This window comes from Onychostruthus taczanowskii, unplaced genomic scaffold (assembly GCF_017590055.1).
Source record: "Onychostruthus taczanowskii isolate IOZ18803 unplaced genomic scaffold, ASM1759005v1 scaffold28, whole genome shotgun sequence".
In the NCBI taxonomy this organism is placed as follows: domain Eukaryota; kingdom Metazoa; phylum Chordata; class Aves; order Passeriformes; family Passeridae; genus Onychostruthus; species Onychostruthus taczanowskii.
Window position 1 is genome coordinate 1,920,703 of NW_024500128.1, and position 26,577 is coordinate 1,947,279.

At 43.3% G+C, this 26,577-nt stretch overlaps 1 protein-coding gene across 1 annotated transcript; it reads left to right on the forward strand.

The window, feature by feature from the left end:
* The first annotated feature begins 574 nt into the window (after positions 1–574).
* On the forward strand, positions 575–24,872 carry CMTM7 (CKLF like MARVEL transmembrane domain containing 7). Its single transcript, XM_041407927.1, has 5 exons — positions 575–769; positions 19,485–19,658; positions 22,417–22,515; positions 23,625–23,706; positions 24,064–24,872. The coding sequence occupies exons 1-5, from the start codon at positions 608–610 to the stop codon at positions 24,075–24,077; spliced, it is 531 nt and encodes a 176-aa protein (XP_041263861.1). The 5' UTR covers positions 575–607; the 3' UTR covers positions 24,078–24,872.
* Positions 24,873–26,577: the final 1,705 nt, after the last annotated feature.

Below are 26,577 nucleotides of genomic sequence, written 5' to 3' on the forward strand. Positions count from 1 at the left end.
ATGAAGCTTCCTTTGCTGCGTTTCATTAGTATTGCTGTATGATTTAATTCAAACACTGGGCCTGAGACATCTGGACAGTCCTCACCGTTTCACCTGTTGCTGCCCATTTAACGCAAATGGGTTTTATCTTTTATGAGATGGAGAATCAGAGGATTGGCGGGGGCGGGTTGGTAAGAGCGGGTGCCGTGTGGGAAGACGCTGTGTGCAGCTGTGCCTCCACGGCAAAGCACCGCAGCACTCTGACGCTCGGCGGGGTTTGTCACCGTTCCCGCCGAGCTGCTCCGGGCGGGCGTCCCGCTCCCAGCCTGGCAAGCTTCCCTTCGGCCTGTATCCATGCAGGGCGGCGCGGCGCGGGGCAGCCTCCCTGCGCGGCTGCCGCTCCCGGCCGTGCCGGACCCCGCTGTCCCGGCCGGGTGCGGCGGCGTCTCCCCCGCGGCAGCGAAACCCCCGCGGCTCCCGCGGCCTCCCCGCCCCGCGGCCGCCGGGCCGGGCGGGGAAGCGCCGCGCTCCGCCCGCCCCGCCCCGCCCCGTCCCATCCCGTCCCGTCCCATCCCGTCCCGTTCCCCGTGCCGGGCCGGGCAGCGGCGAGGGCAGCGCGGTCGCAGCCATGTCGCACGGGGCGCGAGTGATCCGCACCGGGGTCAGCAGCGGGGGGCCCGCGGCCCCGCCGCCCGTCACCGTCGCCTCCTCCTCGGCGGGCTCGGACGCGGAGCTCATGGACGGCGGCTATTTCCGCTCCTGCGCCGGCATGCTGAAGGTGGCCCAAATGGTAAGGGGCGAGCGGGGCGGGGGCCGCTGCCGGGGCTCCTGTGGGCCCTCGCAGCCCGCGGGAATGGCGCTCATCCCTGCCGGACGGCTCCGGGCAGCGCCGTCGGGCAGCGTTGGCCCCTCAGGCTGCTCCCAGCAGGACGAAAAACCCACGTTCCTCTGGCAGTGCGAAGCTTTGCCGTCTGTCGGAAGCTGCCTTTGCCTCTTCTTAAGGCAGCAATGAGCTCTTCTGGCCGGACGGACGTGTACGAGCCCAAAGTAGCAGTGTTAACTTTTGGCCGTGAACGGCGATAGCACCGTGATGCGGTGGCACACGGTGCAGTGCAGCGCCTCGTTCCGCAGTGTGGGTAAGCGCTTAGGAGACAGCGGGGCCAGCTGGCAGTGCCCACAGCGGTCTGGTACAGCTGGGCACCGCAGCTGAGGCTGCAGCGCCTGCTGGTTCCGTGCCCTGCCTGCCAGAGACCTCCAGCAGTGACCCAGTGACACGGGGAGGGATGTGGGGGATGTATGGCTGAAATTCAAAAGCAGTCGATGGTGGAACGCTGCCAGGATTTGAGCTGATGCCTTAAGTCAGTGCATGAAATTCAGCTCCATGCAGATGTGGAGAAGATTAACAGATGGATAAGCTCTTTCTCATTTTTATGGCCCATAGTTATCTGTGGGGTGATTTGCCAGCTTAATTACAGTAGTGGCAGTGATAATACCCAGGAAAGAGCATGAAAGACATCATGTACAGATACCTCCACACGTACGTTTTCGTCCTGCAAGAACTTGTGCATTGACAGTTTTATTCTGGAGTTGTTGCCTTCATCTTTTGTAAGCTCCCAATGCCTTCTTTCCCCATGCCTGTATTTGTCCAGTAATTTTTTTAAGTTGTGTAGATTATCAGCACCCAGATTTCTAAACTGACGTTAGAAGTTAAGATGCATTATGTTCTAAGTTATTGAGTACTAATACCAAATCCTCAGGTTTCTCTCTAAAAGCTACCCAGTTTCTTCCAGTTTGTAATTGGTTGTCAGAAATGACCCTCAGTAGCAGGAGATGAAGTTGGCCATGACTGGCCATGGCTGCCTCTACCTGCTGAGCATCTGCCCTGCACTCATGAGACCTTGGAGCTGTCCCTCCCTGTGAATTCCGTGCAGCAGGAACACAAAGAGTTGTCTGCTGCCTTCTTCTGGCTTGGGATCTTCCCAAACCACTGAGTGGATCTGGGGAATCTTTGCAGGAGACAAGTGAGCATGTGTCTACATTGCAAGTGAACCTGTAGCCCTAAAACAGTAGACTTGTGCTCTGCTGATAAGCTGAAAGTCCATCTGCTTTCACCACTGTGGAAAGAACAGTTCCTTTTATGGACTAGAAATAACTCATCCTCTCTGCCCTCCGTCCTGCCCTGGTGTCTCTCCAGCTCTGAGGAGTGACTCCTAAAGCTTCCACAGCGTGGTTATTGGTGCTGTAATGTCAGTTTCTGGTGTGCGTATTAAGTGCCTGCATTCTTTACATGCTTTACATATTTTCATGTGCTGGATGTTAATCTATCTAATTTTATGTAATGCTTCACATACTTTGCATAATGTCATATTTTATTAATGCCGTTCAATCTAAAATTCATCCAAATTTAAGCAAGTGGCTTTCTGTGGTGATTTTAACCGAAGTTAAAATAATCTAAATTATTTTTCCTTTGCACTCTTTCAGTTTCATGTTCTTATGCTTTTCATCTTGCCTGTAAACATTAGTAGGATTTACCTCAGGTATTCAAGGAACTTTGGGCAAATGAACTTCTTGCAGCATCACATATCACAATAGCACCTTCTCAAATAATTCCATAAGAAAACCAAATGTTTGTGCTGTAGCATGTAGAAATAACCATGATACATTACTTCTAGATATTCTCCTGCACCCAATAAAATAGGGAGAGCTAAATATTTTTGCAATTCTCTTTTATCTCTTCTCAGACAGTATTTATACCCACAGCTCAATTTGTCTGAGCATCCAGTTCTCCTAGTACGAAATGTTGGCAGTAACTTTTTCTGGTGAAGATTTCTTCATGCTTAATCTGTAAACATTCCTGCGCTAGTCTAGGTGTGGCTGGTGGCTGTAGTCTTCCTGAGAAGCAGAACCCTTATGCTGGCAAAGGGAAAAGGTAAGGTCATTTGGGTTAGATATATATCACATTAAATTGTGTGCCGGGCCTCTGAGTGGTTGTGGTTGTGAAAAGGAAACGTTACAAGTTTTGTTTTCTCTTTCTTCTTCAGTCCCCTTTACCAAGAAGTAGAGCATGTGATAGACGGCAGGAAAGAAGCATTTCATCTTTACTGTAGTGTTAAGGGCTGTTTTCTGTGCTTGCCAGCTAAAAAACCCCAACGATTGTATGTATATGTGAGTGACATGAATCTAATAGGTGACGACAACATGCTATGGAAATCATAGAAAGAAAATAGAAGATAATTTACAACTGTTCTGCTGTAAGACACGACTAAAACTCAGGATTATTGAAGAGATTGTACAGCCTGAATTGTTGTTAATTTTGGGTGTTACCAGTGCTTTCCTTTGAAATTCTGGGTGCTGTAGTGTTTAGCATAGAATGAAATTAAGAATAAAAAAGTGCTTATTGCCTATAAGCCTACACAAGTTCCTTTACTTTTTTTGCTAGAATATTTCTTTAACCTTGCAGAATGAATGTAGCTTTGAAAAGACAGTGTATTTTATGCATTGACTTCATGGCCTGGGGAATAGTGTATAAATATGTTGAAAATAAAATGGAGTTTTTATAGTTAATATAAAAATTATATAGTTATATATAATATAGTTATACAGACTTGTGTATTTTGTGTGGCAGTAAGACAATTTGAAAGCTGCTTTTCCATATGTGACTGTTACTAACCTTAGCTGGGGCTCCTTTCAAAATCCAGTCTGAACTGACATTCTGATTTTAACAGGAAATTGCAAAGTATTTCAACATGTAACTTACTGCAGCTTGTTTAACTTGATGTTGTTAATACCACTTTTGCTTTTTCTTTCCTTTCCTTCTCTTTTCTTTTTTTTGGTGTTTGCTGTTTTGCCAAGATCTCTTAGGGCTATGTGCAGGATCCTGCTGTGGCCTCCTTGGTTCTGTAGCAGTAGTGAGTAGCGAGTGTGTGAGTGGGTGTGTATCGGTGTGCACAATACACTTAGACCAGAGAAACTGACTTGAATGACTTGAATTTTTGCCAGCTTGCCAAAATGGACACAGGTGGCACTCTCCAGCATTCTGCATGAGCTGTGCTGGTTTGGTTGAGGCACATTTGCTTTGTGTCCATGCTACTGCTGGCTTGTTTTGTTGTAAGCCTTTTTAGGAGCCTGTGTTGCTTAGCTTGGCAAGTTCTCAGTAGATGGGTTCTTGGGAGTTTTTTGAGGCATCCCATTCGGGTCATTGATATGAATGCGCATTTGTATTGTCACCAGGGTGGCTCGAGTCCAGCGCTGATAGATTGAAACAAGTCTGGTTCCACCCAATTTGTCCTGGAGCCCTCATGTGCTTTTTATATTTTTACAGCTGAAGTCTGGAGGATGCCACTGGCGCTGTACTGGACGAGGTCCTGCTTCCAGCAGAGCCCACGTTAGACGGGGGAGCCTGTGTAGGAGTCCCCTCTCGTAGGCACTGGTGGGAATGATTGTGTCACCTGTGTGAAATGTGTGGTGCAGAGCTTCGCAGGGGTGTGACCATACAGGCTGAAGAGAGAAAAGAGCTGGCAGCTCACATGTAGGAGAGCCATCACAGCACAGCACGTGCTTGTGTAGGTCTTTCAGGCTCCTCAGACTGTTGTCAGACCACTCCTTCCTTGCACCTTGAGAGGTGCAGAGTGACCCATGGCTGCCTTGGTTCTCTTTCACATCCCCCAGGTTGGGCCAAGTTAACTTGGGTCACAGTTCAGACTGAAGGCCATTGTTCCCACAATGACACCACTGTTACTGTTACAGCTCTGCCAGAGTAAGCACAGCCTCAGAACACAGGGTGTTTTAAGCTGAAACCAGTGCTGATTCTGTCAGCTCACTATGAGCTATCAGTTTCACAAGACAGAAAACAAGAAAATAAAAATTACCTTCTCAAGGCTGAAGAAAATATTTACAAGCAATTGTAATGTGAAAAAAGGATAAGCTCAATAAAAGTTGACTTAACAACGTCATTTTAACTTGCTAAAAATGCTAAAGCAATAGTTGAATCTTTTCTGCAGAGTATCTATTTAATTTCCTAGGTATGCCTTGACAAAAGCAATGACATACTTGACAAGTGAATGGCCAACAAGACAGTCTGTAATTCTGAGCAACTTTGAAGTGTGCTGAAACCTCTCTGGGTTATTTGTATACTAACATATAGTTGCATAATAGCATTCAAGGGAATATTAATTCATCTAACACTGAAGGCTAGAGAATGCTGGTAGTTAGGTTGCTGTAGCCAAGTTCCATTTCTGAATGTGTTTCCAAATTTACTGGGGAGCTATATTCAGAAGAATTTAAAGTATGAAAAGGAAGCAAAATCTGTTAGTGCAAGAAAACAATTCCTGATTAAAATCATTGATGCAAGAAAAAGAAATTCACAAAAGGAAGTGCTGCTTGGAATTGAGAGCTACTCAGTCTTTTAGCTTGATTTTGAGACTGAAACATCTTTCTGTCCAAGGAGATGATTGAAGTAAAACATCTAATTCTGTGCAGCAGTGTGTCAGTGACATGATTTTGCCTTTATTCTAATAAAGCTGTTCAGTCAGAAGAGAGGCATTCTGGTGATATGCAGAGGTGCTGACATTGTAAACCTGTCTGTGAGTTCTGTATAGACTGTGCTTTCTGGGGGATTGTGGAAAGTCACCCCAAAAATGTGCAAGATAAACTACTGGCTAAGCAATGAGGCACATTTTCAGAGGCCAAGGTCAGAGCTGTTGTAGCTGCTCATCATTTTTGTTGTTCTGCTGGAAACTGCAGTAAAAGGACCTTGCTGGGCATGCTGAACAAAGAGAAAGAAAAAAATTATCTGAGTCTTAGATGGCTCCAGAGTAAGCTGGAGCACTCGAGTAAGGAATGTCCAAGCTTAGTAATTAAGCCCAGTAGGACTGGGAGGTCCTGTTAGTTCCCCTCTGAGAGCACCAAAGCTGGCTGCCTCAGCCAGTGGTGTTTTTAACATGCTGCTGCTCTGGGTGGCCAATTTTTCTCCCCAGGTGTTTGCGTAAGAGCTGGAAGCAAACAGTGTGTTCTCTGCATGTTAACCAAGGAGTGCTTGCTGGTAGGCTGACACACTTTTATTTGGTGATGTGAAATTCCACAAGCAACACCATTCTGAGGAATTTTCCCCTTCTGTCTTGTCTCCATGCAGCTGTTCTCAGCTGCAGTGATGTAGGTGTCCACCAGGTTACACAGTACCAGGGAACTAATGGAGCTTTACTTCAGCTCTCTGGTTTTCTTTTTCCATAAGTGTTTATAGGGAACAGTGAAGCCATAGAGGCTACTGTAGACAAGAGCAAGTGTCTGGCATGGAAGGGCAGGAAATACATAAGTTTGAAGTGGTTCCATGTGTTTCAAATCACAAGCTGAGAATGTAGTCCTTTTGCTTTTTCTCTTGGGCAGGGGAAGGTTTTGTACCATCTGTTTTAATTTCTATCTGCCTCTTTCAGGGAAAAAAAATAAACTTGTAATTTTTCTGATGTCAAAACTGCTCTAGAAGGCTAAAAAAATCAACTCCAAGGCAATTATAGGCATTATTAAACACTAGGATATTTCTGCTCTGAGTGTGTCAGTGAATGTTTTATTTTTAACTTATTAAAAGAGGCTTTCTAAAAGCTCAAAGTTGGAGCCATCTTTCATCGCTTGTTTGGTGCATCCATTAGGATTTTTTGCAATACATTCATTAGCACTCTCTGTGCCTGTAGAGGTGATTCTTTCTGTTGAGGTGATTGAACAGGGATCAGCAAATAACATTTTCTGAAATAACCAAAAAAAGGGAAATGAAGCATAGAAATTTACCACATCACCTGAGACGTGTTTAGTATGCCTGAAAGAGCAGAGTGAAGTATTGGCAGTGGTTTCTTAGCACATTTGTTTTATGGGAAGTTAAATTTTAAGGTGGTGTTTAAAAATCTTAGGTCACATGGTGTCTGTGGATAATAAGATGTGGTGAAAAATGTGGATTCTTACTACTCTGCAACTGCCTTTTAAGAAGTGTAAGAGCATTGTGTGTTCCCTGTTCTCACTCTGTTTGGAGATGGTGTCCCTTTGAACATCCTCCTCTCCCAGCACAGAGTGACAGACACCAGGGGATCCCTTGTTTACAATTTCGGTCTCCATCTGCTCAGAGCCTCTGCATGACAGAGAGCATCCTGCCAAGCATCCTTCACTGGGCTCCAGGAGTGCAGGGGCTGGGACAATTTGTTGTGTCTCACTGAGATCCAGCAGAAGCCATCCGTGAGAGAAGCACACCCGACCCTGAGGCTCTGGTACCTGCTCTGCATTACTGGGGTATTGTTCCCCAAAGCCAGACAGTGTTTCCTTCTATGAGTAAGTGTTTCCTCCACTGCCCTCCCTGGGGAGTCCCTGTGAGGTGTTCACTCAGTCCTGTGGCTGAGCTGTCCCCTTTGTGCTGTTGTCATATCATATGTGCTGTGGCTTTGTCCTCCTATTTTGTGGTCATATGTAAAGTATACAGCAGCCAGAAATTGCTATTTTCTGTACACAGGGCTCAGCCTCTGAAGCTGCTGTGATTTCCCTTCACCCACCTGTAAGCTTCCTCTCCTTTGTGTAACTGAGATTCTTAAAGGGGTCATTGTGGCTGAAACAACTCCCTGGCCTGTGATGATGGTCATTTGATGAATGTAATGGCAAGGACAGATGTGCCTGACTGGTCAAGGCTAGGTGTCTGCAGCTTTCAAAGCCAAAACAAACCTGGCTGCTGTTCCTGCAACAATAGCAGCAGCTGCAGTGCTTAGGGCTTCCTCTTCTGCTCACAGCTTCCCTTAAGGAAAATGGAAGGATGATGATGACAAAATTGAGAAGCTGCTTCAGGGGGAATTTTCTGATAATATTTTTGGCAGTTTGTTGTTTTGTTTCTGTTTTTTAGGAGTACCATTAATGAGTTCAAGACACAAGTGCTGACAGCTGGGCAAAACGTATGCTGTAAACTTGAGATGACCATCAGCAGCTGCAGAACTGCAGACTGACTTGGCCTATTTTCCTTGAGTCTGTAATCATGCTCTGCAAGAGCTCTTTTCTTTGTTTGGGAAAAGCACAGTCTTCACTTGCTGCTTGTCACCTGCTGGCTTGTTGAGCCTTTTGGCAATTGCTTGAGTATCCAACTTCCTAGCAGACACAGGAGTGCTGTCCCAGCCTGTTGGAGAGGCCTGTCAGTCTCCCAGCACTCACTGAAAGCTGTCAGCTGCAGCAGTGCCATGGGGGAAACTCATCTATTCTCATTTTTCCCCCTCTTTCATTGCCTTTCACTTCTCTGGCACCTTGCTAAGCATCAAGTATTCACACTTAAAAAAAGTTGTTCTCTGGTGTGCAAAGACCCACCCTGATCCAGCAGCCAGGCTGTGATGATGCCAGTTCATCTGGGCATCATCTTGATGTTTTCTGGAACTCTTCACCTTTGCTTTCCTGATGAAAATCATGACATGCCAGCGCGGCTAACAGCATGGACTTGGTGATGTAAATGAGTCCTCCTCTTATTCAAGGAGACCTCGCTCAAGGCTCTGGGTTTCCATGGCCTAGCAAAGCCCTTGCTGGAGATGATAGATAACAACTTTTTAGCTGCTGTCTGTGACTGCCAGATGTCAGCGTGGTGATCTCTGAGGCAGGGAGAGATATGGCAGGTGTCAACTGAAGATCTGAATCAGTCAAGCACTAAATGCCTCAGACAGTGAGAAGGGGCTGTGTTGTGAGCAGCATCTCTAAGGGGGAGTGATGAGCAGATTGCTCGCTGAGGGCTGGCATGAGACACCACTGAGCTGTTCACATGTTATCCCTTGATCTCAGCAACAACTTCCAGGAAGCTGAGATTGCTGTTTGTTTTTTCATGCACCTAATTTGATAGCTTAACTAGAGTGATCATTGCCCTGGGGTACTGATTTTTGTGTTGTATGTGCCTATCTTAGTTTTAACTGGCTCTGTGCTGCTAGATATGTATTGGATATCCAGAACACGGTGGAAACTTTGCTGCCTGTAAATACACAGTGTACCTGGGCTTCCAGCAGCCAGCCAGTCTGAACCAGGCTTGGTTGGCCAGCCAACATGGGCTCCTTCTCTGTGGGTGTTATTGCCATGCACAGTTGGTGGATCCATTTTTAGACAGCCATGAAATTTATCTACAAGAGCTCTATAGCTCACAGGTATGGATTAAGCTCTTTCTGTATTGTGTATCACTGTCAATATGGGCCTTCACTTTGGGGCTTTTTAATGGGCAATACAAACAAGCCAAGGAATATACCTGAGAATGGTTCAGAGTGGTGGTTTCCGAGGTGCCTGGTTCCTGCAAGCAATTTGTCTTCCCGGCCAGCTAGAAGGAAGTCTGGCAGGTGAGGTGGGCAGTCTCCTGCAGTCCTTCTCCACTTACACAAACCTACTGACACTGTGGACTCCTCTCCTGTCCTTCTGTCTGACTTTCAGGATTACCAGATGGAGGGAACAGCTGACATGGCTCTCCAGGAGGACCTAGATGTTGGAAGTGCTTGCCTTGCAGAAGACAGAAGTATCAATCACAGCTTGCTGTGAAATTTTTGAATCTGGAGAGATTTGGTTATACAAATTCCCCTCATTTTTGGCTGCTATCACCAGATACTCCAGTTTCTCCTAGAGGAGTCTGGAGATTCAAGTCTCTTACAATGTTTTGTACTTCCTGTAGTCTTTTGAGATGATTTAGAGATTCTCCCTACTGTGCAAGATAGATGCTCATCAACAGTGGGGTGAGCTACAGCAGCAGCCATGTGCATATGTGTTTTTTTGCAGCAATAAGGTAGTATTCTGTTGCCTGCATAGAGAATTAATTCCTTATTAATAAATAAGCTGCAAAGTGCAGGGTTCTCCTGGCTTTGTCCACAGTAGTATTTTCAGTTGTTGCAGGTGGCACTTCTTTGAAAGTTAGAGGGAAAGCAGCTGTGTTTCCCAGAGCTGGAACCTTGCTGGGGCATTTGCTGTATTAAAATTTCTGTTCCTGTCCTTTGCAGACATGCTGGCAGTCAGCTGTGCCATTAATAGTGTTTTGCAGTGTATTCTGTGTGTTTGGGGAATTGTTTGTTACTTGCATTATGCCACTTGTGAAATGTTACTCAGTTGCTGCAATACTTTGAGGGTCATGTGTGCAGCTTTTACATAGATTGGAAAAACTTACTGATAGTGCTTTCACAGTTGGAATGTTTTAAATTTAAGTTGATTTTTAAACAAATTGGAGAGAAGAAGAAATAAAATTATGAGGTTGTTGTGGGTAACAAGCTTTTCTTTTTTTCACTAATTGACTGCCTGATGGGGATAGAGCATACTGTTTGCCATGTGACTATGGAGTCCTCAGCTTTCAGTAAATAACATGCAGGATTGTGTGGTGCCTTTCAGTGTGTGCAGGCAGCTGTGGGATTGAGGCAGGGAGCTAGTTCAGCTGGCAGTGGTGGGATTGAAGTCCTGCATGCCCTGTGATCAGTGGCAGGCAGGACTTAATTGCAGTTAGTCATTACCAAGAATTGCCTTTTTAATGATTATGGCTCACACCCTGCATCAAGGGCTCTTTAATCATGTCCTTCATATGCTGGTTCTGGGATTACCCCACACCCTTTTCTACCACTGAGGCCTGGGCCTGAGCAGATAGATAACTTCTTATTAATAGATATAGAACACCACTTGCTTGTACTTAGGATTGTCCTCTTATCTGTGTTCTAGAGGGTCTGAATAAGATTATTTTGCCTTTTCTCACCCTCCCACCATTTTTATCTTCAATAAATAGCCTGTGGATGGTGGTGCACAAGAGAAGTGACTTATCAGAGGCCAGGCAGCCTCCTTATTTTAGCAAAGCAGCCAGACAAGAAGGAAATCTGCCCAGACACAGGGGCTGAGAGATGATTGTGCAACCAAAGACTCACTGCTTCACAGAGCCATGCACTTGCAAGCAGCTGATTTCATCTGCCATTGATGAAGTTTCAAATGGACTGTGCCTTTTATCTTCTTTTTCTAGAAGGGCTTTACAACTCACATTTCCAACACTGCCCTGGAAGAAGAAAATCTCATTTACAGCAGCAGTCAACGTTGCTGCTTAAATTAGCTGAACCAGTCTTGTTTGAGCTGCAGTTGTAAACTTGGTCTGTGCTTTGCTCATCTTTCTGATTTGGGAAGCTGTTAAAAAATTATTTTACTCCATCCAGAAGTATGTACTTAATAATATGTGGGTGTTGCTTCACTGTGTTGAGGTGTAACATTTGGAAATGTACAGCTGTAATCAGTGACATTTCTCCAGGGCACAGTTATCCTGATTGGCTCTCATAGGGATGGAAAATTCCATTTACTATCTTGGCTGGTGTCACAAGCTGGAAACTTTGACTTTTTTCGTTCAAATACAAAAAGCATTTAGCTCTTATACTTAAAAAAAAAGGCTGTGATGAAACTGCATGAGAGTCAGTGCTGACAAATTTGCAGACACAGTTTCTGTACAATTGCTTGCATTAAAATTAAAACTTGGGTAAGTTTTAAGATAGTGGAAACCAAACAGGTTTTATCAATTTTATGAATAGTTCTCAGGGTCCTCCTCTTTTCAGATTCAGGAGGAGGGACATTAAAGCAGTGCAAAGGTTCATCAGTCCTTCAGCAAGTACAGTGGATGAAAAAGAACAGCACTTTCAGGTATTACCAACAGGAAACTGGTGAGCCAGAGCTGCTGCCTACAGTGTTTGTGCAGGGGTAGCACTATACTGAATCCTGCCCCCTGACATTTTTCCCCTGAATGGTGCTGATTTTTGGTTAGCTAATTTCAATATGTGCCCTGATGCAAGATAGCAGGAGAGATAGTTAGGAAACATTAAAAGAGGGAGTTGGGGTGCATTGTCATGTATAGAGGGAAATTTGGATGGGAAAGAATGAGAGATACAAAAGGAGAAGAAATATGGAGTGTAATGGAGGGAAAGAAGAGAAATACGGAGCAGAAAAAAAAGGAAAGGAAACACCAGAAACAAAAAGTTGTCTCTTCTTATGGAAGGATATAGTAGAGGGGAAAAGTCAAGGAAAAAAATACTCTGAGAAACATGAGGATGTGGTTATACATTGCATGGCAAAGTAATTAAATGAAAAGATAACACAGCTGGATTATACATGAGGATGTCTGTGTGCTGGTATTATGGTAAAACTTTGAGATAAGAGTTATAATGTTCCTCTGTAACTGGGCACCTTGAGGCAGTTTTGCTTCTTGTTAATGTTATCTTTCTTCCTGCAGTTAGGTTGGCATTTCACATCTTATTTCTATACAGAGAAAGAAAATTATTATCCAGAGCTTAAAGTTACATGGTCAGATAGCAGTTTCAGCCTGGCAATTCAGTACATCATATTGGGATTTGTAAAAAAAATCATAGTCTGTGTCTTTCTGCAATTAAGTTTTTTAATATTGTTCTTTGTACTACCACAGCAGCTAGAAATGCAGATAAGGGTTGGCAATTCAGTACATCATCTTGGGATTTGTAAAAAACCATAGTCTGTGTCTTTCTGCAATGAAGTTTCTTAATATTGTTCTTTGTACTACCACAGCAGCTAGAAATGCAGATAAGGGGTAGGCCACATGCAGTGAGTCGACCCCAGCCAGCAGCCAAACACCCAGCCAAGCTCTCTCTCACTGCCCTCACCTGCAGGATGGGGAGAAAATAGAAGGAAGGCAAAAAGACCCATGGATCAGGATAATGGCAGTTTTATAAGGAAAGCAAAAGCTGCACACATGGGCGAAGCTGTAAATTCTTCCATTACTCTGTTCAAGGCCAGGCTGGATAGGTGGTCTAGCTGAAGGTGTCTCTGCCCATGGCAGGAGGCTGGGAATAGATGGTCTTTAAGGTCCCTTCCAGCCCAAAACATCCTATGAGTCTACTATTCTATACATAATGATTGCTTGGGAAGAGAAATGCCATAGCCTAAAATATTCCCCCTGAAAACTCCTTGTCTTGAGCTTTCATCACTGAACACAACATCACATGGGCTGGAAAATCCCATTGCTCAGCTGGAGCCAGCTGGCATTGCCAATGTCTTGCCCACTTGTGAGCGTGCTTTGGGATGAGGGGAGGGAGAAGAGAGGCGGGAAGCCTTGTGGCTGTGTGAGCCCCGTTTGGCAGCAGCAGAAGCACTGATAGGTTATCAGCACTTTTTAACCACAGAAAGCCCAGCCCCAGTGAGCTGCTGTGAAGGCAGCTTGTGACACACCCACACAGGACATCACCACTGTGCAGGGGCTTGCAGAGCCGCAGTGGGGAAGGGCAGCCTGTCCTCCACTGGCAGAGCAGGGAAAGAACTGCTGCACAGGGGTGGCTGAGAGTGTGCGGTACTGAACAGTCAGGGATGGTCAAGAGGGTGAGCAGCAAAGTAGTCCTAGCATTAAAGATTGGAAAACAGTTTATTTGCAATGTCTGGTGCATGGTGTGCTTTCTGAATCACTGCTCACATTTGGTTTTAAGTAAATAAATGACAGACAGGAAGTAAATACTAATTTGCATTTTAGAGTGAGCTAGGACTCTCATTTTTGTTTATCTTGTTTGCTGAGGTAGCAACTCAAAGCAACTCTCAGAAAGTGAACCTATTCCTCCTTTTGCTTGTTGTGTGGCTTCCTCCTTGGATGATTTTCATGCCTGCTTGTCTGTTACATCTGTGATCTATTGATTGTCCATTTGTGGCTTTTGGAGAGGGGAGCAGGGAGCAAAAGGATATTGGTATTTTGGTATGGTTTTGCAGGGTTTCAGCTTGACTTTTTTTGTCTTTTTGCTTGCTGGGGTATTTTTAATGAGCATCTGTTTTCATTCACTCTGTAAAGGAAATCAGCCTTCTTGCCCTAGATGTTTATTATCAGTCCTCAAAATTTTCACCTTTATTTTACATGTCTGAAGTGTTTTGCCAAAGGTGCCAAACTTTAGCACAATGCATGTGAAGTTTCTGTTAGTCCTCATTTGGTGACTGGAGGAGGAGAAGTGGTGAAATACGTGATTTACTGAAGTTCAGACAGAAACAGGGTTACAAAACTGGGGTCAGGATTCAAGAGTCAGTTACAATTTCTCCCTTGTTGTGTCAGTGCTTGCCTGTGGAAATGGGCCTCTCATCCTCAGAACATTAGACTTTCCTTTAAGAGTAGGTTCTTGTCAGTTTTGGAGATCATGTGGGATTTATGTTTGTGCAGGTAGCTGTACCTGTGGAAAATTTAGTTCTCTCCAAATGTTACAGAAGAATTAGGTATTGGCAATAAAGCCAGAGCTTTATTTATGACATCCATTATAGCAGGACAGTAGAAAAAGATCATACAAAGCACTTGCACTGATTGATTCCTGGGTTATAAAATTGTTCTGTGGTCAGATAAACTACAATCTTCTACCACACGAGCAGAAAATGCTTTGTGGTGCCAGCTGGCTTCTAGGTGCATGTAGAGCAAAACAAATCCTTTCCTTTGTTACCCTCAGGGCACTAGTGAAGAAAATTGTACGTGTAATCTCTGGACTGGTGGGAGCACTGCTGCCTGCCCCTTCCTTGGAGCAGGAGGTTCTCTGTTAAGTTCTTTGAACTTGCTGGCTTGGCCTGGGCTCTTCCCTCTGTGCTGGTGCACTCCAGCAGCGAGTGTTGGTGCAGGAGAGCTCAGCCCATTAATCCTGAGGGACAGGCAGCTCTTGGGCAGGGTTACTGGTGGCCTCTGACCAGTGGCAGGACTGGGAGCCACAGGAGGACCCAGCCAGCTGAAAGGGTTGTGTGGCTGGCTTGCTCTGGGTCTCAGCATCATGCCCAGCCCGCTCCCATGTGGACAGGGTGCTTGGAGCCAAGCTTTCTCTGTGACCTAATTGCATTTGCAGGACTGCAACCACCCAGGAGTGAGCGTGGGGAGTTAGAGGTGGAATTCAAACAATCTAAAATCAGGAGTACAACAGCATCTGGGCCTAATGCCATGGGGCTTTTCTCCAGTATGCATTTGCCTTAGGAGTAATTGGGAGTTAGATCTTCCTTCTGTATGTAATTTTTTCTTAATATGAAGGCATGATTTCTCTCCTTTCATTAAGAAGTTGTTGAATTTTCCTGAAGTGGAAAATTCACTTCCTTGAAGTCTTGATACACATTTTCTTTGTTTTTTACTGAGTGTAATAATGACCAGTGGACTCCAGATGCTCATCCTTTGTCAGGGACAAGAAGAAACAAGGAGGAAACTAGCTGATTTTTTAAAAGAAATACCATTTCCAGGGAACGCTTCCAGAAGCATTTTATAGCACAGGGGAGGAGAATGTATCCCTCTTGTCCAATCTTTCCCTATCTTCTCTAGCCTGAGACACAAAAGGAAAGTGTGCCATTCTGAACAGACTGATGTAATATCTATGGGCAGGAAGGAAGATCCAAGGAATTACAGGTTTGTCAGCTTCACCTCAGTACCTTGAGAGATGATGAAGAAAATCCTCTTAGAAAGCATTTCCAAACACATGAAGGACAAGAAGGTGATCAGGAGTAGTCAACATGCATTTACAAAGGGGAAGTGATGCTTGACCAGCCTTACTGCTTTTTGTAATGAGATGTCTAGCTTGGTGGACAAGGGAAGAGTGATGGATGTGGTTTACCTTGATCTTGGTAAGGTTCTAGTGTCCCATAACATCCTCACAGACAAGCTGACAGGGTATGGGTTAGAGAAGTGGGCAGGGAGATGGATTTAAAACTGAACAACCCAGCCCAGAAGGTTGTGCTCAGTGGTACAAGGCCCAGTTGGAGGCCAGTCACTCGTGGTGTACCTCAGGGGTCCATACTGGGACCAGCACTGTTCCACATCTTCATTAATGACCTGCATGATGATGCAGAGTGCGCTCCTGAGAAGTTTGTAGGTGATGAAAAACCTGGGAGGAGTGGCTGATGAGCCAGGGGATTGTGCTGCCATAGAGAGGGACCTTGGCAGTCTGGAGAGAAAGGAGTCTCATCAAGTTCCACACAGAGAAATGCCAAGTCCTGTATCTGGAGATATTTGAGGGTAAGCCCCTGCACCAGTACACCCTGGAGGTTGGAAAGCAGCTCTCCAGAGAAGACCTTGGGATCTTGGGGGACAACACAATGACCATGAGCCAACCATGTGCTTTTGTGGTGACAGTGGCCAACAATTTCCTGGGCTGCTTTGGGAATAAGACCACATTGGGAAAGAAAAAATTGTTTCGTTTTTTTGGTAGATCTGAGTTAACTTCTAATCAGAATAGGATTTAGACTTGGGAAGGTGTGTCAGTGCCATTCAGGAGGCAGATTGTGAGGATGTGGTTACCTCATCTTCAGCTCCAAGTAGGGAAGAGAATGCAGGTTCTGTAAAAGTCTTGCAGGCTCTGTTAAATATCTGGTCCAAAGGAGGGTCAAGAAGTGGGATCATTTAAGCTGATTGACTTGCATGAAACAGAATAAATGTGGAACTTTATTTAAATCCAGAAATCCCTCATTGGGGTTGATTAATGCATGTGGTCTTTATTTTGTTCTTAGAAACCAGAAAGCACTTAGATGATAGTACCCTGCAATGTGTCCCTCACCCCTTTTGTAATGCAGGTCTGGAGCCCAGGTGTATATTGTGGAGCACACCAAAATTTTCTCGTGAGACTGACCATCACTTGGCCTGTACTTGTGGTCACACTGCCTTGCTGGCTATGGGTTACCTCTGTGTTGCTGTCATGACCTGTGAAGTGCTATATTGAAATGGAAATAGCAGTGCTCTGGATTTTTTTTTTTTTGTTGTTGTGCCTCCAGTTTTTATTTTCAGGGTGTATAAACCTGCTCCCTTGAGCACAGATGCATAAAGAACACTCATAACATTTGATCACTTCAGTGCTTTGCCATTCATTTCTCTCAATCTGTGCCACAGACTGACTTTTGAGATAGATGTTCAACTATATCCCAGACAGTTACATATTTATGACTTTATCACTCACTTCTCTGGAAACCAGGATCCCAGGGGGGGAAAAGGTACAGTCATCACCTGGTATATCATGATAAACAAGTATCTGGTGAAGGAACTTCAATATTTGTCAGTTTCAAAGAACAAGTGATATTGTGTGGCTCTGTAACTTGTATTTGTTAGCATTCTTTTTTTAACAGGTGAGTGTTAAACTCTGACTGTGTCTGCAGGCAATAGAGTGTGGCAGATGGGGACAGCTTTATATAGAGTTGTTGAGAGTGTCCCCTCTGCACCTGTCCTGTGAAACAGAATCAGGTGCCTGTGAACCGAGGACACTCTTTAGAATTCTCCTGTTGCAAGATTTATGCTAAGAAAGTAAATCTTTGAAAGAAGTATCCCTTGCCATGCAGTGGTTTCTTCCTGTCTGTGTGTTGAGGCACATCTAAATTCAAAGAAGGGAGAATCTTTACTAATTGGATTTGGAGTTGTTTTAGTCATGAAGAACTGTTGGAAGTGGAAAGCATGTTTGTTCAAATCTACAGTTTTGCCCTGTCAGGAGATGAGCAGATTCTTCATTGGTACCATGTATCTTCTTATTTCTGAGGATTGTGACACCTCAGATGTACTTTCTGTCCTTGGATGACTCACATTCTTCTTTATGCTTCTCAATTTTTTATATCTTTTAACTGAAAAGAAAAATACTGCTATGCTTCCATGAAATTGAAAGAACTGGGTCCAGCTCAAACTAAAGGTTATTTTCCAATGCTTTTTATTATTTGGATGGTGGTTGTACTTCAGGAGTTCAGTCCTCCTCCTAATTCCTTGTACACTGCAAAAAAACCTGCTAAAGTTAATTGTTCACGTATTAAATGAGCCAGTGGGCAGATTTAATATTTCTGTGAATTAACAATTCCTTCTTGATTTTTATAGTGTAATTGAAACTGGGAACTGATTATTGTGAAGACACATAAATAAGGGAAACTTCTTCTAGCCTTTGGTGGTTAGAGGACATCCCGCCTTTATCCAAGAGCAAGGCTCAGTGCTTGCTGTGACTTGTTGTTGAGTCCTCCTATAGAACAAAATTTCATTAAATTTAGTTTTAAATTATGGAAATATTAGCTGTGTCTTGCATCACTTCGAGTGTGCTCCTGGCTTATGGGGTGATTATCTCCTTCTGACTCTTCAGGTTATTTTTATTATTATTTAAGTTATTATTATTATTCAGTGGCTAAGCCATTTTACTCTGCTTACCTGACATTAAGATTCAGAGAGCAGGGCTCACTTACAGGGCTAATGTCAGCTCCTTGGACTGCCACAGTAAATATAATGGAGCTGGACCAGGTCTGACAACAGCTCAGCCAATTGTGTGGGAAGGAATCTGGAGCACTGACTTTTTTCTCTGGAGCCACCGTTTTGAGGTGGTTCACTGTCAAGACATTGATGTGGCTGTTTGGAAGGAGTTTGGTGAAGGTGGCAGGTCCTTTTGAGGTTTGTACATACAGACCTTTTGGTTGCCCTTGTACACACGTATATTTAGCCTGTCCACTCAGAACTGAGCAGGTGAAACTGGGCTAACACTTAGGGAGAATCTAAGCTATGCTGCTTGGGTGTTGGGGTTGGGTTTTTTTCTCTTTTAATCTTAATGAAATTGTTCTGATAATGAATGCAGTTGGTTAGGAGTTTGGAAGGTGAGTGTGCAGGAAAGAATGGTGCAGTCTTGAAGTGCTGGCTTCCTCAGATAATTTTTTAATGTGTGGGAGAAACACTTATAATGTGAATCATTACAGCTTCTGGCTGAATTTGGATGAACTAAAAATTACAGTGGCTGAAAGCATGCATTGACTGAGTCTGTAATAAAGAAATATTTTACTATATTCTTGGTAGATATATTTTGATCACCAGCTTAGCCAGGCTGATGGAAGCAGCAAGATTAGTAAAATAAACAAGTAGCTTTAGATTAAAGAAAAAAAGGAAATAAATAACTTTTGTCCTTAGCAAGCCTACAGCTGAAAGAAGTTGTACAATAATGCTTTATAGTTTTATGTGGCAGTGTTAACTTATAAAAGTTTTGAGGGTGAGGTGAATTAAATCAGTTCCTCCAAATGTTTGTCTTATTTACTCTGATACTGCCTTACGGTCCCCTAATACTTCTGCTCTGTAGGTGGCAGAAAAGGAAGAGTAAAACTGTTAGCTCAGTCCTCTGATTGTGCATGTGAGAAATGTCACTGAACAAACGTGAAGGACGTGTTCATGGACACCTCAATCTTCACAGCTTTCAGTGGACGCCTTCTGAAAATCTCTGGGCTTGCTTCAGATGCTTCAGTCACTGGTGCAACTCCAGGGATTCAGTTCCATTTCTCTATTTGACACTTCTTCTGTTGAACATAGAAACATCTTCAAGCTGAGTTCTTCAGACTGAAACTGCTGTTTTCCTTCTGGCCATTGCCCCTTTCACCAGGGGGTTGCTTCAGCTCATTTATCAGCTAATTATAAAACATTATTATCATGCTTGTTGCTTTGTCCTCCATGTGGTTGGGACCATCCCATTTACATGTTTTGTTTCTAAGTGCCATTTTGTTGTGCTTAAAATCATGTCCACGACCCTCTGAGCACCACAGTGAACACCTTGAATGTGCCTTTTGTCTTCCAGATCTCACTGCTGATTGGATTCATCAGCGTGAATAACTCTCCATGGACAGATTACAGTGCATACAGCTTCTTTCAGATTGTCACCATGTGCGACTTGGTTATGATTTTGTTCTTCTACATCATGCACATTTTCAGAGTCTACAGGAAGCTGACTTGTGTTAGCTGGCCACTGGCGGTAAGCCTGGGTTCCTCTCTTCTCTTGGGGCTTGATGGGGCTTTCTCAGTGCGTTCCCTTGTGCTCTCTCACAAAGATAGACTGTCTTTCACTCCTTTTTGCCTCATATGCAAGTCCTTTTGTTGATTGTATTCAGTCCAGCAGATTGTGTAACTGTAAGATTTTCAGCTGATTTGGATTTGATTCTGCCCTCCTTTACACAGACATAAATCTAGATTTACTGCATGAAGGCAATAATTTTACTAAGAGGCAATCGAAAGGAAGCTACTGATCGTCAAGGCTTCAGCAGATGGGTCCTAGCTCAGGTCATTTATAGCAGCTCAGGGATTGCTAAAGTACCAAATCATAGCTTTAGAATTCATGCACTACATCCTGTCCCAAAATAAAGTCTGTGAGTGCTATTTTAATCATATGTACCTCTTTTTGGTATGTTTTAGGTAACTTAAACAATAGCAAAAAATAGTAGCCTCAGCCTGATTGCCACAGCCTGGCTACTCCTGGGATATCCTGCAGGATGTTCCTGCCTCATTTCCACATTTCCCATACATATCCATCTCTCATATCCTAGCAGAGAACCCACAGGCTGCACCAAAAATGTGAGACCTGAACTTCCTCAATAGCTCTGGCTCAGGTCAGCTAACAGAAGAGTTCCACATCCTGGTGTGGGATGATGGATTTTCACCACCTCTTAGAACCTGCCTCCCTTACATATGTTAGTTCCACTGAAGAAGGACCAAAGGAGTGGGAAAAGCCAACTGGAGGGATAGAAAGGAATTTTTAAACCCAAGAAGTTTAAACCCAAGGTGGTGGTTAATGGAAGCTATGTAAGTAATTTACAGATCTACGGTAACAGTTTGTCCATCCATCCACTTATAACCAGAGAGAAAAATTTCTTTTTCTTTTTAGATTAAGAATATGGTTAGACTTTTTTTTTCAAATGTGTGCCACCACTATCTGTTTCTAAAGGTACTTATTTATCTAGAGATAGTACAGATGCAGGGATTGAAATAAAGGAGTGAAGTAAGCTAATAAATGACAGTTTTGCAGAGCAGCATTTAATGTGTGCATTGCTGTAACAGGTCTGTGCTATTTTTGCCTCTGCATGGGCTGCTTCTGAGTTTGTTTTTTGTTCTGTGTTTAATTATTCCTCAGCGTTCCAGAGTTTAAGGCACTGAAGTTTGTGGCTGCTCAGCTTTAGAAAGCTTTATAGGATGTGGTGCTTGAACATTGCTGCTCTGTTACAAAACAAACAACCTCATTTTCAGTCACATTTAAGTATCTTTAGAACAGAAGAGGAAGATGTGAGAGAGTCTGGGAAACTACAGCTAGCATTTGGATCAGTTTCCTGGCATGATCTTTACATTGCAATCAGGGGTGTGATTTGCAGCCAGTAAAGCTGAAGTGGTTCAAGAGGTTGTTCATTGCTGACACCTTTTAAAGCTTGGAAGTATTTCTCCAGAGGGGCACTCTTCTGGCCCTGCTGGGGCTTGGTTCTCCACCTAATGTGGCCTTTGATGACTCTGTTGCAGCTTTGCCTATCCCTTGGATTCCTGTAAAGTAGTAGCCTGTGTACACTGCTTTATTTGATGTCTCTAAGGAGGCAATGGCATGTCCCATTTGCCTGCTGCGTCATGGGCTAGTCAGAGGAGCCTCCTCATGGATATAATTTATTCTGGCAAATGCAAGGGTTGATATTTTGATTACTCAAAACAAGTTTACAAATTAGGAAAGTAACTTGTGGTCACAGAACCTACTTTACAGGAAAAATCCTCCTCAGCTGTTTTTAAGACCTGAGCAAAGTGAAACTGGTATGGTAGACTGTTCGTCTTCTGGGCTTTCCTTGGACAATTTCCTCTTGGGACTATATTCTATCTTCTGGTTTGAGACAGAATCCTCTCCTCTCCTCTCCTCTCCTCTCCACTCCTCTCCTCAGCTCATGCTGGTAGTACAATGCAGATAAAGGAAGCAGATATCCACATGCCCCACCCCACCATGCACAAGAAACAACCCATTTCAGTGTCCAAACACCTGTACTGGTTGTCATAAGATTTGTGGGGATTCAAAATGGAAATCCACTGATAACCCTTGCTTGTAACAAGGTAAAATTGACTCCTGGACTGATACTTATCACGCCAGAGAAGAGTTTAAATGTGGTGCCTTAGTCCTCTCTCAGAAAACCCCATGGCATCATGCTTTACTGCAGATGTGCTTTTCGAGCCTTCCCTCTCTTCCCTGTGGTTTCCAATCTCAGTTGATGTAAGTTTTTTGTAAATGCAGCAGTAAATCCAGTGCTTACTTCCTAAGATTATCAGAAGTAGGAGCATTTGATTTCCCACTTTTGCCATTTCATAAAGGCTAGAGAAGTATGTCCTTAAGGCTCCTTCCTTCCTCCAGAACCATCTCTTTAGGTAAGGTGCATTCTTGATGCAATGAAGTAATGTACTGGGCTGAACTGAGAGGATTGCATCCAACCCAGTAAGTAAATCCTATTCCAGTCACATTAGTAGACCCAAACTGTTCTTTTTTGAACAGAAACTGAGGCTTGGTATAAAATCCACTCACAAGGTGAGTTGCTGGGTTTTTGTTTTTTGCTTTGTTTTGCTTTGCTTTTTTTTTTTTTCCTTGTTGACTATGTTTTGTCCTCTGGGTTTGAGGGTTTGAGTGAGTCATCTCTGCCAACTTACTTTCTTTCTGAGACGTATCAAAATGCTTTGCAGATATGTTTCCCTTCTGATGCATGCTGTTCTTGTCTTTGCAGGAGTTTCTTCATTACTTAATTGGTACAATTCTGCTTCTCATTGGATCGATTGTAGCAGCAGCCAAGAGTTACAATATAACTGGACTTGTGGCTGGAGCGGTAAGACTGTGTTTATTAGGCTTGACAATTTTAAAGTTGCAATATATATTAATTAGGGTATTGGAAATCTATCACTTGTACCTCTGTTTTCTTACAGACTTGCCTTACTTGTGTCTTGGTTGGGTGAATAACCTTCTAGCTCATTTCAGTGAACGTTCTGTAACACGGTGCCAACAAAAATATTTTGTTGTCAGATGCTGGACTCACCACTAAAGTTGGTATTTGTCCTGCTAGAGCATTGAAACCAAAGGCTTCTGCTTTAACTCACAGTAACTAATGTGTTTAGGTGAAGAATTAAAACAATTAACTTTTGACAAAAGACTGTTGTAGCAGCTGAAAATTACCTAAAGCATTTCACCCCCCTTTTCGGCTTTCAGCGCTTCCTGCTCCTGAACAGAGCCCTGTTCAAGATAATTTCTCCTGAGCTAAAACCCACTGAGGCTCTGAGCTGACTTCTGGCAGGTGCTCTCTGCTTCTCTTGGCTGGAAGGCTTTACAGAGAGAGGCATGACTTCCAAGTGTGGGTGACAGTATTTTCACAGCAGCAGGACCTGAAATACAACTCCTCCAGAATAAAGAATTACTTTCAGAAACTTAGTCCTGACGGTGCAAACAGACGAGGAGACCTACCGGACTTGTTTATTTGGCAGACAGAGGGGAAAGACTTGTTTGAATGGGGCAGTAAAAGAGCAGTAATCAGAGGTGCTAGAAACAGTCTTTGTTGCAGAAACCTAGTGAGAAGTTTAGAACTTGACATTCCATGGTGCTGTCCAGCTTTTTCTCCCTCCTTGTGCATGACTCTCACTCTATCTTTCAGTTTTGACAGGACATAAGCTGCTGTTATACTACAAAAACTTCTGGGCTTTTTAGTCTTTTGCCAGAATGGAGTAAAAAACTCCACTATTTTTTGGGTCTTTTAATCCCGTAAAATGTGTAGCTGAATATACAAGTGTCCATACATGCATGGAATATGTGTCATCTAATGCTCCATAAGTATTTGTTAATCCCATAAAATGTGTAGCTGAATATACAAAAGTGTCCATACATGCATGGAATATGTGTCATCTAATGCTCCATAAGTATTTGTGGTTTGTTTGTTTTCTCATCCAGACTTTCGGGTTCCTGGCTACAATACTTTGTGTTATAAGCATGTGGTCATCCTACAAGGTTTCGTGCATCACACAGTCAACAAGTAAGTATCGTGCTTAGTAACTGCCAGAATGCTTCCCAAAATGAATATTTATATTTTCTGGCACAGGGCTGTGTCTACCTGGAAGAAACTATTAATGCCCTGGTTGTTGTGACTCAGAATTACTCTAAAAGCAATAATTTCAAATTTTGTGTCATCACTAATGTAGTCACAGCTACTGACAGCTGTTAACAAATAACTACAAGAGCAAAATAACTTGCTTCTAGCAAATAATGAACATAGCAATACTTTCTTTTCTCCCTCCCCCACCCCTCACCAAAAGGTTTCCAGTGTGTTGCTTAATAAATTGGATGAATTTGTTTGTGGCAACACAAGTGACACTTGTCTTCCTTTTCAAAGATGCATCTGTGTGACTCCATCACCTGTGCAAGACGTCTGCCTTACAAAACAGGATACCAAAGAGGAGTGTCCACTACTGAGGAGAGAGCCGTGGGTATTTTGTTACTAGCCTGGACAAGCTGGTAGCCTTGGAAGATCTACTTGAATTCCTATGCAAAACAATGTTGTGAACCAAAGTTTTTTTGCTCCCCCCACCCAAAGAAGTTTATAATGGAGAATCTGCTTGTTTCAGAGAAAGACAACTTCTAACTCTCAAGCTGGGCTGTGACATTTCCAGCTATTTGCAATAAGTGTTATTTAAAACTCATTTGGACAGTCATTTGGTTCTCCTTCCAGAGGGATGGAAAAATTTCTTCTGATTTCCTCCATCTGTTTACACAAGGGAAATCCTGCTAATTCCTACCTGATTCTTAACTTCCAAGGATTATATGTTTAACAAATGAACAGTTACAAACTAATTTGTGCCTGGATAAGCTGACCCAAGCATTTGTTACCTCGTTCTATCAGAACTGTGGACTTTTTCTAGCATCTGCTCAGCCAGCATCAAAAATGAACTGTAACTTGAAAACATCATTGCAAGCAATTCCTCCTAACCCCAACAGTACACGATGAAATCAGGGATTTTCTCCATGAATTTTTAGCAAAGATTATTCTTTTAAAATTCCCTTGCCAAATACAGGAAAATATGTGCCCAAGAACATACATTTAATATTTTACGGGGTCTTTTTTTTCCTCTCCTTTTCATAGTAAGACCACTTCTTTAGAAAATTTCTATGCATTTGCTATAAATTATTCACTTTGTAATCTAACAGTGTTTATGCCCATTGTGAATGGAGCAATGTGCTTCTTTCTCTCTCTTACATGTGGTATTGTCACTTCCTCTGCCTCAGCTGGAATCTGAGCTCCTGGGGACTCTGCCCAGAGCCTGGACAGAACAGTTCAGTTTTGTCCAACCTGGTATCATAATGAAATTCTATGTAACTTCAGTGCTGAGACAATGCCTTCTTGGCACCTTTGTCTTTCCTTTTGTAATCCATCTCTGGTGAGCTGGGAATTCTTGCAGGAAAAAAGGAAGCATGGGCCTCTCTTCCTCTTTGGTGCTTCTATCATGTCTAGCTGTGAAGTAGAACTTGGTTTATTCTGTCAGGATAACTGCATGATGGTGCAGCAGCAGTTGGGTTTATACAGTTTACCAGGGACAGTCTGAAGAAAAAAGCATTTTCTGGCCTCCTATATATTCTTCTATTTGTCTGAAATTGTGCATCAATACTGCTAAGTAATTTAGTGGTTCTCTGAGAAAATTCTTTTTGTGCCTCATGGCAGGTCAACATATATTGCTATTTGTTGCCACTTTTTTTTTCCATCTAATATATGTATCTTTACTTAGAATTTATGTTTAATTCTGACAACAGAAAATTGACCAACTGCTAAAATGTCAGAAATGTTGAGTAAGTAAATGAAAATAGAGAACTTGAAGAGGTAAGAATCCCCCTCATCATGGTGCACAGTTTCTGTGATTCTTTTTGCTATTCTTTTTCAAAAGTGTCCTGTTTATAGCAACACCGAGCAGCAAACAATTCAAAAGGACAAAATTCTGGTTTTAGTGGATGAAGGTACATACATTCACTCCAAGATAAAGTGCTTCAATATTCATACAGAGGACTATTCAATTAAGCTATATAACAGGCAGGTATATTCTTACTGATTTCATATTGGCTATTTCTTATTTTTCTACAATGTTCAACTTCTGCCCCCTACCTTCAGATGATGTGTTTTGTGTTTAGTCAGGAATGAGCCATTTTTTTTCTTTCTAACAACCAGAATTGAGCATAGCTCAAAGGCTGTCTGCCTTAAGAGAACAAACATTCTTCTCAGCTGGGAATCCATTTTCAGCAGCATCAGTGATAGCTCAGCCTTCCTTGTGCTGCCAGCACAGGACCAGTCAAATGGCCTTATGTGACAAGAAATTCATTCTGGGCACTTTGAGGGAAAATACCTGCAGAAGAAGGTACTCTCTCACACACACACACACACACATGTGTGTCTAATTTTTTGCAGCAGAGGTGCTTGATCACCAGTCCTCCTGCCAAATCTGACTTTCAGTTTTTGGAAACCAGCACTCTGACTTTAATTTGGACTGATATGACAGATGTTTAAGGATACAACCTCTCCTGTTCCCCTAGAAGGAAAAGACTGTGTTATTTCTCCCTCACCTCCTGAGGTATCACTGACATTGACAGTAGGAACCTTCCCACAGGCACTAAGCCCACTTGGCAGTCCTGTGGCAAGCAGTGTTCTGCTGCAGACAGTGTGAGTGCAGCTGAGACCTCAGCACTGCACTGGCAGTGGGGACAAGCACCTGCTAAGGACTGGGGCTGGGGCCTGAGCTTGCTCTGCAGAAAAGGCTGTTTCCACTTTCTCCTGGAACCATGCCCCTTCTCCTGGCACTGTACTAGCTTTTTTTTTTCAGCCTCTCACATCACTCTGTCACTTGTCACCATATGGAGAAAAAAA

Coding starts and splice junctions, on each gene's coding strand:
- CMTM7 (XM_041407927.1), top strand. CDS start 608: ATGTCGCACGGGGCGCGAGTGATCCGCACCGGGGTCAGCAGCGGGGGG. Junction 770..19,484: donor TGCTGAAGGTGGCCCAAATG/GTAAGGGGCGAG, acceptor TTTGTCTTCCAG/ATCTCACTGCTGATTGGATT. Junction 19,659..22,416: donor GTGTTAGCTGGCCACTGGCG/GTAAGCCTGGGT, acceptor TTGTCTTTGCAG/GAGTTTCTTCATTACTTAAT.